The sequence below is a fragment of the Bufo bufo genome, chromosome 1 (genome assembly GCF_905171765.1).
Source record: "Bufo bufo chromosome 1, aBufBuf1.1, whole genome shotgun sequence".
Taxonomy (NCBI): domain Eukaryota; kingdom Metazoa; phylum Chordata; class Amphibia; order Anura; family Bufonidae; genus Bufo; species Bufo bufo.
This window is the reverse complement of record NC_053389.1, coordinates 769,796,605-769,807,818: the sequence shown is the minus strand read 5'-3', so window position 1 is coordinate 769,807,818 and position 11,214 is coordinate 769,796,605. Positions and strand designations below refer to the sequence as shown.

The following is an 11,214-nucleotide window of genomic DNA, read 5'->3' as shown; positions in this document are numbered from 1 at the left end:
AATGGGTAAGTGTGCTGTCCGTAGGAAATGCGGACAGGAACATGTCAGTGAAAAACAGAAATGTCAACAAGGCCTGATCCGTACAGACAGCATCTTAGGGATCATAGCCTGAACACGGATGTCTGAATCTGGCCTAAAGCCTCATGCCCACGCCTGTTCTGTGGTCTGCTAACCACGGACCTGCAAAATACAGAGACCTTCCAAGTAAAATCCACATTTTTCTCACTGCCATTACTAGAAATTACTATTCTTGTCCGCAATACGGGCAACAATAGGACATGTTCTATAAACTGTGGAACGGACACATGGATGTGGACAGCAAATATGACATCCGTTTTTTGCAGACCCATACAAATAAATTAGGTCCATGTGTAATCTGCACAAAAACAATACAAAATATGGTCGTGTGCATGAGGACTTACTAATATAATAATGCTTAGACCTTGTCATAAAATGTGCCACAATTTGGAGTATTTCTGGTCAAAATGTCACATGAAGGTTTAGACATATTTATGAAACAAATGCGCCAAAAAGGATAATTCACTGCATCTTGCTTGATTAGGGGTGTGGCTAATTGGGAAAGATCCTCATCTACTTGCGCCACAATTTTGGCCCAAAGTTCTGTTGCAAAGTATGGCAACTAATGAGTAGTACAGACAGTGGGCCACCAGTGGGAGAACATGCTTTTTCACATCCATGTGACCTAACAAGGCATATGGACAGGGATGGTCGGTGACAACCCCTTTAAGAAACATGTTATTCAGATACACATACTGGGGGTCATTTATCAAGGGACTTGACACTATTTTAGTTGTAATAATAGTCGCAAGTTGCACGGCCGGTGTCGAAAAGTTTTCGACAGTTGGGTGGAAGGGGAGCATGTCAGGGCCAGGACTCCGACCCCGGCAAATTTACCTGAAGCTAGGTGTACATAGGCCAATCACACAGAAATCAGCAGGTTTGGCCGACATACATTTAATATGCAAGAGCACCCTTACGTTTGAGGATAGTCACCAAAACGTGGCATAGTCAACTACAGCTGTATACACCTGCCATCTTGTAAAAAATTAAACACAAATCCGCAAAACTTGGATACCGTGTGCATTCCGTATTTTGTGTAACGAAACGGCCAGCCCCTAATAGAACAGTCCTAGCCTTGTTCGTAATGTGGACAATAATAGGACATGTTCTATTTTTTTATGCGGAAAAGGCATGCGGACATACGGACACGAAATGCCCATGGAGTGAATTCCGTTTCTTTAAGCGGCCTCATTGGAGTGAATGGATCAGGCCAGAAAGAAATGGAATGGACATGGACAAAAAAATACATTTGTGTGCACGAGTCCTAAAGGTGCATTCACACGACTGTAGATTCGGTCTGCATTTTTTGTGGATCATACGTGGACCCATTTGTTTCAATGGGTCCGCAAAAAACATGGACAGCACACTGCGTGGTGTCCAAATCTGTATGTCCATTCCACAGCGCCGAAAAAAAGAAAGCAGAATATGTCCTATTCTTGTCCACAGCGGCATTTATTACATAGTGGGAGACTTGTGGAAGGGGATATTGCGGGATGCACATGGCCAGTGTCCGTGTTTTGCGGATGCATGGTTTACAAAACAGGCTCAGATTGATTTTATCTTTGGATGTGAATGGAGAGGAACACACAAAAAAATTATAAAAAAATAAATAAATAAATAAAAAATCTTCTGTTCTGAAAAAGAGTATTTTTCCTTTAGGCCAGTGAATCACAGACGTGTACTGTACGTGGTCTCCATAGACCACTCGCGTTTGTTCACACATCAGTGGTGACACTACGAAGGATGCCCTATTTTCTCTGTGAATATGGATCCCTCACATGCACTATAGTCTACTTGTCTGTGAAAACCATGGACACCACAAGGATGGTATCCGCGTTTGGTCCGTGGTTTTCACGGATTATTGGTAGGAGAGGCTCTGGAAATAAATTTTCAGTCTAGCGGTGTCTGTGGAATATGGAAGGCACAGGGAGGGCAAAAAACAGACACATGGACAAAACACTGATCCTTCACAGACATCTTCACAGATTACCAGTGACCATCTTGCCATGGATGTCATCATGGACATGTAAAGAGGCCTATATGTCGTCCCACAAACTGAGTTTTTTTTAGGTAAACAAACAGTCCCCATAGGTCGCTTTCACACGTCAGTACACAGCTGTATATGTCAGGGCTACAGGTCTGTAGTGTTTTCAGGCATATACTGTACATTGATAAAATACACCTCTGTGGGAGACTTATAGCATGTTTTCTACCGCCAGAGGTGTCCAGAGACATTTGTCAAATTGGCGCCATATAGCAGTCCAGGTGACCGGACTACTTGCTCTGTCAACTACATCACCTGCCTTAACTTTCAATCCGTGGCTGGGGACGTGGCCACGCTTATAACTGGGGGTACACATTAAACGGGTTTGCCTGGTGTAGAATATTGATGAGTCAGGTCATCAATATCTGATTGGTGGGGGTCCGCCTCCTGGCACCCCTGTCAATCCGCTGTTTGAAGAGGCTGTGGCACTCACACACCATTGGTCACATGGACTTGGTGCAGCTCAGTCCCATTCAAACGAATGGGTGCCGGGAGTCGGAAAACCACTGAACAGACGCTGACCTACTCTGAGGATAGGTCATCAATATTTAAAGGGGTATTCCGGGAATTAAATACTGATGGATAACTTGCTTAGGTTTTTTGCTGAAACCTAAATTTGCCTTTAAATGGGCATTTTAGGTATCAAAGGAATATTTTGTTTTCAGCACAAAAAAAACATAAGCAAGTTACTTATTGTATAATGAAATTTACAATTTTCTGTATCGATTCCTCACAGTTCTTAAAATCTCTGCTTGCTGTCATCCAATAGAAACGTCCATTATTTTCAGTGGAAAAGAATCTGTCCTGGTCACGTGGTGGTCATGGCTATGGGTGTCAGATCATGTCCTGTTTTGGTCCGTACAGAGGATGAAAGTAGTCCTTTCTATCGATGGGAGTGAGAAAAACATGGAACGCACACCGAAGGCATCTGTATTTTGTGTGCCCGTGGTTTGTGGCCTGAAATAAGGACATGATCGTGTGCATGAAGCCTAAACAACAGTCAATGACAGCAAGCAGAGATCTTGCAAACTGGAGAAATTGAGCATGTTAAACATTGTATAGCTTTTAATCATGCTACACGACTGTATCCGTTTTGTAGTCTGTAAATTGCAGATCCACTAAACAGGGATACCGACCATGTGCATCCCGCACTTTCCCGAAACGCCTATTCTTGTCTGCAAGACGGCAGAACGGACGTATGGAAGCGTACAGCATGCGGTGTGCTGTCCGCATTTTTTGCAGACCCAATCGTGTGGGTCCGCATCCGATCCGAAAAAAAAAAAAACGTGGATCGGATGTGGACCAAATATTTGGTCGTCTGCATGAGGCCTAAGTGACATACTTAACCCTGCCAATCTGGTCCACCCCAAAAATGGTGAGAAGGGAGCTTCTGGCTGAATAACGCGATTCAGGGGTAATAATTGGGTGGGGTTTGACTGGACCCCTCTATGCAGTTGGAGTATATAACATACTCAGGCGTCCGGCACACTCATGTGCATTCCTATTTAATTGGCGTTCCCTTTGCATTAAATGCCACACCACCACGAGCAGAGCACCGACCCAAAACTTGGAACCACAGTGGCGACCATCTTTAATGAGTCCATAGATTACACACATTCATGGCAGACGCTCTCACTGAGGGGGGCGCAGGTCCCGAACCTGTGTATATGGCTCAGCGAGTACAATTTTTGTCTTTTTTCGAGATAGGATGAAGCAGGGAGATGCCTATAAAATGAGGGGGAAGAGGAGGGGGGGCCTTTACACAGACTTAGAATACGAGTCAAAGAACGCCAAATTTGAGAGGGGACAGAATAAGGGTTAAGTAGTATTAGAGAGAAGAAGGTGCATACAATGAGTTAGGGGGGCAGGTCGTCAGAATGACTTGGATGCAGAATTCACAGGATAACGTAGGACCCTCCCCTTTATATGTGTAACCAGCACTCAGCACAGCACCCATGACTTTCCAGCAGACTGTATGTCACGTGTATACATGTATGTAGGAATGGAATACGCTGTATATAGATGGAAAAAGTCCAGTTTCTTCTGCCAACATGAGTCTGTATCCTTGGGTATCCCTGAGGCTCATCTAGTTCTTTATTCCATGTGATATGGCTTTCAACCATAGATTTCTTCTTTTTTTTTTTGGGGGGGTGGGGGGTGGTCCCGTAGTTCAGGAGGCTTTCCCCGATAACGACCTTGGTTCCAGATCCAACGAGGCAGGGGACAGGGAGCGGTGGGGTGTCACTTGCGGGCTTGAAGAGTGTCCTGGAATTTAGTGCTGGTGTATCGAATGTGAAATCCCTTCTTGTTAATGGAGTCGTCCGAGTGGAACTTGATTGTCAGCGAGTCACCAGATGAATACACTTCCTCTGGGGGCTGCAGAATGGGGAAGGGGGGGGGGATAAAAAGAAAAACAAAAAAACAGGTGATGAAGCTTTTCACATTAAGGATAATACAGAAAGTTCATTCTACATTCAACAAAAGACAGAAACGCGTGAGCGATTTTCTATTCAGGAGTCAGGGAGCAGAATGAAAGCAAGGGGAGCTGCAATTGTCAAAGGGGGGTTCGGCACAAAGACCACACAAAAACGACAGTCCCCGGCTCCAGGGGCTATTCATGGCTGGGGAAGCGATCACAATGGCGACGACGTCCGGCTTCTCCGATTTATAATAGCGGCAGGAGAAAACAACGAGCCCACAAATTATTGAGTAGACGATAATTAGAGAACGCCACCATTTCTTCTGTTACTGAGGTCTGTACTGGAGATTTTAGCCAACAGGATCTGTTGAAACCAGACTTGGCTCTGGAAGATATTCTATATTGTGCCAATGTAGTTGCTATGGTGCCCATAAAAAGAAGAGAGCCAGCTTAGGTTGGCATCATCCCCCTTCTGCTATGGGCAGCCTTCTCAACTGCAAGTCAGCGGATTCAAGACCAGGTACAAGGGATGGGAAGGGGAGCAACAACATATGGACCCTCTTGTCCCCAGGAAGGGGGTATAATGGCACGAGCCAGTGCTAGAATTCAGAAGAGTGCCATATTTTTGGTTTTGCCATGGGTAAAGAAGTTCCGTAATAGCATGTTATCAATATGTGATTGATGAGGTCCCAGCGGTCGGACCATCACCTATCACAAGAACGAAGGAGGCAGTGGCCGCTGCGGTTTTACTATCCTTAACATGAGTCTCCACCCTTTACACTATTTTCTTATATAGAACCCAAATTACCATAATTTGCAGTCCACAAAAAAAAAAAAGGATACCGGAAAAAAGGATATGAACTAGAAAAGCTACAATTTCTGGGGAAATTGTGTGAAGTGTTCTGGTCTCCTCCAGTAGTCTACAACTGGAGTGGCTTGAGTAACTGTTGTGTGGTTGGAGTGGGAAGAGTAACTTTATGGAGTGGGCAGAGTAACTGTGTGGAGTGTTTGGAGTGAGTAAAGATAGTTAACATAACACTAACCAATTGATTGATCAAATTTAAATAGTGCACATGGCAAGCTTGATAAAGTGAGAAATTTCAACTTTTATTTATTTATATAGCACATTTAAGTGCAATATTGTTGCCTAAAGTGCTTCACAGTTACATTAAAACATACATTTATAAAAACATTAGCAGCCGATTTGTGTAGGTGGGCTTGAAAATGAGGGAGTGGTGGCAGTTTAGAAATCATGTCCTGATTTTTCAGCTCGCACTCTAGCTTTTGTCAGCTCGCACTCTAGTTAAGTGTTCTTGCATGGCAAGACCACTTACTGTTATTTTGAACATTCCACCATTCATTCCTATGTGACCAATGTCGCCACAAAAACGCTAATATTTCGTGAACCATTCGGCGAAACGTTCCACAAAGTAATAGCACACCAATCTGGAACAATCCGCACGTTTTATATTACTATCTATGTAGTATAAAAACTGTGGGAGGAGTTAGGGTGGTAAATTTGGCTATAATAATAATAAGAATATATATGTGAGATAACAGTAAGTGGTCTTGCCATGCAAGAACTTGTACTCACTGTACAAGGAAAAGCTCTACAACTTTCTAATATACCTTGGGGGTCATTTATTAACACTGGCGTTTTAGACGCCGGTCTTAATAACCCTGTGGCTGGCGGTGGATCCGTCGAAGTTATTAAGAAGCGCCGGCCTCTACATAACTTCGGCGCATCAACCGCTGGTCTAAATTTAAGACAGCTTCCTTGCTGGCTTAAATTTACACCATTTTCTACACCTAAAACAGGCGTAGAAAATGATGAATAAGTCAGGCCTGCCATCCCGTCCCAGCCCACATTTTAAGACTGGCGTATATGTGATAGTAAATGACCCCCTTTGTTTCTATTCTTCACCATTTTCAAGATATGCGCTTGCTTGCTGTCAGTGAATGAGAACACTCTTGTTTACATTCAGAGGCAGTAAACCTCTACTATTGTAATGTCCCGGAGTGCCATTACCACTCCTTGGCACTAATATAAAGTGTCATCTAAGGCTACTTTCACACTCGTGTTTGGTGCAGATCCGTCATGGATCTGCAGAGACGGATCCGTTCATATAATACAACCATCTGCATCTGTTCAGAACGGATCCGTTTGTATTATCTTTAACATAGCCAAGATGGATCCGTCTTGAACACCATTGAAAGTCAATAAAGGACGGATCCGTTTTCTATTGTGCCAGATTGACTCATAGAAAACGGATCCGTCCCCATTGACTTACATTTTGTGTCAGAACGGATCTGTTTGGCTCAGTTTCGTCAGACGGACCCCAAAACGCTACAAGCAGCGTTTTGGTGTCCGCCTCCAAAGCGGAATGGAGACAAACTGATGCATTCTGAGCGGATTCTTTTCCATTCAGAATGCATTAGGGCAAAACTGATCCGTTTTGGACCGCTTGTGAGAACGGATCTCACAAACAGAAAGCCAAAACGCCAATGTGAAAGTATCCTAATAAAGTAGTGTATTTATCTTCACCGTGCATATTTATTCATGTAAAACTGTTATGTTCATGCTATTGCCAGGTTTACCAGCAGGTGGCAGTGTAGTGTCCCACTACGTAAGGGTGGGCACTACACAAGGGTCAATTGGGTCACGTTGTTCTCCACCTCCTGTGGAACATGGTCATTGTATTTTATATTGCATTTTAATCTATATTGTCATGTTATTTATGTTATCTCATGTGTACCAGGCCTGTTAGGGGTGTAGTTCCTCCTCCTAGACAGTAGAGGGAGCTAGGGAACCCCCTAGTATAAATAGCCAGGTCCAAACCAGAGAGAGTCAGTCAGGGGAGAGTGTTCAGAAGCCAAGTGTGCACCTTAGCCAGAGGAGTAGCTGAGAAGCAGTTTCTGACATGCAGCTAGATAGCCCAGGCTTCTAGCTTGCCACCAGGAGAAGAGTCTGCCTCCTGAGAAACTGAGTTCCTACAAGAGTACAGTGCAGATCCAAGCTTGTTCCAGCCAAACAGAGAGCTGAAGGGCAGAAGGATATATTCACAGCAAGGAGTCATATACGAGAGGAAGTTTTCCCTAACCAAGGATAAAGCCAGCAATAGGGCATACGGGCCTTGGAATAAAGACAGACAGGATCTGAGGAAAAGTGCAGCCTGATCTGTAAGTGTTTAACCCTCTGAGTATCTTGCAAGAACATTGTGCCTGCCATTTGATGTAAAGCCTGCCTGTCACCATCTTATACATGTGGAACTGACCAAAGACTGTTAATAGTTAACCTGTTCAGTAAAATCAACTTTTGTTTCACTGCAACGTGTGTTCCTCACTTATTACTGCAAGAAATCGGTGTGCCACCGTTACCGGCACTGGCGTCACGAACTTTAAGGGATCTTGCCACAGGCACACTAAACCTACAACACCTAGGGCACCTCACCTACCACCTGGCCTGGTACCTATACACAGAGAGTGCCCCAGAGGATCCATGTGCCAACCACTCCATCACTGCTGTACGCCTGCCCGGGGTATATAAAAACTGTGAGTACCAAGAGCAACCCTCGTTCTGCCTATTAACCGTGATCTCACATTCGCTCACCCTGCAGGACTGGCGCACTGCAGCAGCAAATCTGTGCAGAGATAGTTTCTCTGGAGAGGAACCTTCTGGTTCCTTCCAGCCCTCTCTAGAGAGGGAGGAGTTAGTTAGTCAGTGTGTTAGTGTCTAGCCACCCTCCTTAGGCCTCCTGCACACGACTGTATGACTTTTTCAGTATTTTGCGGTACGTCTTTAACGGATCCGTTGTTCAGTTTTTTGTTTCCGTTGTGTTTCCGTTCCGTTTTTCCATTTGGTTTCCGTTTGCGATCTATTTTTTGCGGATCACAAACGGAAACGGAAGCATACAATAATGTTTAAACAGTAGGTACTGAAAAGAATTGGGCTAGGCATAAAATTTTCAATAGATGGCTCAGCAAAAACAGAACGAATACGGAAGACATACGGATGCATTCCATATGCATTCACTTTAATGAAGCCATGGAACTTGATTTCCGGGCAATAATAGGACATGTTCTATGTTTGAGGGCTCATTCACACGCCCGTGGTTTTGTTCCGCATCCGTGTGTGGACCTATTCACTTCAATGGGGCCGCAAAAGATGCGGACAGCACTCCATGTGCTGTCCGCATCCGTTGCTCCGTTCTGTGGCCCCGCAAAAATTATGAGGCATGTCCTATTCTTGTCCGTTTTGAGGGCAAGAATAGGCATTTCTATAATGGGCCTCCTGTTCCATTCCGCAAATTGCGGAAGGCACACAGAACGCAAAAAACGGAACGTAAACGGAAAAAAAAAACGTTTGTGGGCAGGTGGCCTTAGGCCTCTTGCACACGCCCGTATGGCTTTTTCAGTATTTTACGGTCCACAAAAAACGGATCTGCAAAAAATACGGATGACGTTCGCGTGCATTTCGTTTTTTGAAGAACGGAACAGCTGGCCCCTGATAGAACAGTACTATCCTTGTCTGTTATGAGGACAATAATAGGACATGTTCTATCTTAAGAACAAAACGGAAATACGGAAGCGGAATGCATACGAAATACATTCAGTTTCTTTTGCGGACCCATTGAAATAAATGATTCCGTATACGGAACGTAAAAAATGGAATGTAAACGGAATTTTTTATTTTTCCTGTGCAAGAGGCCTTAGGCTACATGTGGATCCATTGTAATAATGCCTATCCTTGTCCGCAAAACAGACTAGAATAGGACATCAGGGCTCCAGATGGCGACCAAAATGGTTGCCAATGCGACTTAGAATTTACAAATGGCGACAAGACTTTTTAGTCTTGTCGCCATTTGCGACTAGACCCGCCGCCGCAGCTCTGCAGTTGAATACAGCGGCGGGGCACAGGAGATGATAGTTCTCTGCCCCGCCGCCGATGTTCTATTCAGCAGCGCAGTGGAGAAGGAATCTCTCCCTCCCCCCTGTGCTGCTGCCGCCAATAAGAAGAGACGGGAGGAGGAGGAGGAGGGGCTGTGGCCACTGCGCCACCAATGAAGATAATTGACCTGTTAATACAAATACAGGAGGCGGGTGCTGGAATCAAATAGCCGGCACCCGACCTCTATGACAGGGAGCTGCACCTGAGGGGTTAACTGCAGCGGATCGCAGCACCCTGTCATAGAGGTCGGGTGCCGGCTATTTGATTCCGGCACCCGCCTCCTGTATTTGTATTAACAGGTCAGTTATCTTCATTGGTGGCGCAGTGCACCCCCCCCCAATATAATAAACATTGGTGGCGCAGTGCACACTGCGCCACCAATGTTTATTATACTGGGGTGTTGGGGGGGCGCACTGCGCCACCAATGTTTATTATAATGGGGTGTTGGGGGGGGCGCACTGTGCCAGCAATGTTTATTATACAGGGGCGTTGGGGGGCGCACTGCGCCACCAATGTTTATTATACTAGGGTGTATATGTTTATTATATTGACCTTCTACTATGCATTCTGTATTAAAGAATGCTATTATTTTCCCTTATAACCATGTTGTTATAAGGGAAAATAATACAGTGAATAGACTTTCATCCTAGCAACCATGCGTGAAAATCACACGGTTCAACCGGAAGGACGGATCCTGCATTCCGGTATTTTGAATGCCGGATCTGGCATTAATACATTCCTATGGGGAAAAATGCCGGATCCGGCATTCAGGCAAATCTTCAGTTTTTTTCGCCGGAGATAAAACCGTAGCATGCTGCGGTTTTATCTTTTGCCTGATCAGTCAAAAAGACTGAACTGAAGACATCCTGATGCATCCTGAACGGATTACTCTCCATTCAGAATGCATGGGGATAAAACTGATCAGTTCTTTTCCGGTATAGAGCCCCTGTGACGGAACTCTATGCCAGAAATGAAAAACGCTAGTGTGAAAGTACCCTAAAATATTAAGTTTAAATCCCCCCTTTCCCAATTTTAAATATAAAATATATAAACAATAAATAAACATATTACATAGCGCTGTGTCCGAAAAGTCCAAACTATTAAATTATTAAAAAATATCTCCTATGCGGTGAGCATTCGCCATTTTTTAGTCACCTTGTCACCCCAAAAAATAGGTTAGGACTGTTCTGTTATGGCCCGAACGTTTCATAAAATGCGAAATGCATGCTGCTTTTTTTGGTGTTTTTTATTTTTTTTTGCGCGGTATTGAGTATCGCAATACTTTTTTATGGTGACGAAAGCGAATCAAAATTTTGGTATCGAAACAACCCTACGCCAATCTGATCGGCGTAGCGTTGTCACGATACCAAAATTTTGAATTCGGTTTAGATTTGGCGACTAAAAATTTAATTTGGCTCCTTAATTTTTCAGTTCAGGAGCCAATGGCTACTAGGTATTTTTTTTAGTCTGGAGCACTGGACATGCTCTATTTTTTTTGTGTAGCTACGTAACAGACATACAGATGCAGATAGCACACGGTGTGCTATACAAATTTTTTGCGGACCCATTGAAATTAATGGGCCTGCATCCTATCCGCAAAAAAACGGAACGGACATGGAAACAAAATACGTTTGTGTGCATGTAGCCTTAGGTAGAGGTTGTGTGCTGGCTAGCAGAGCACTGTCTGCTCTGCTAGGCCCAGAGGCTCGGCCTCTGAAGTCT

General features: G+C 44.3%; 1 protein-coding gene across 1 annotated transcript in view; it reads right to left on the bottom strand.

Annotated features, from left to right (window-relative positions):
* Positions 1-3,699: 3,699 nt before the first annotated feature.
* BMP1 (bone morphogenetic protein 1) overlaps positions 3,700-11,214 on the bottom strand; it is a 95,541-nt gene continuing 88,026 nt past the window's right edge. Inside the window, exon 20 of the mRNA XM_040414772.1 lies at positions 3,700-4,501. Coding sequence (XP_040270706.1) covers positions 4,367-4,501 — 135 coding nt within the window. The 3' untranslated portion in view covers positions 3,700-4,366. The remainder of the gene's footprint in view (positions 4,502-11,214) is intronic.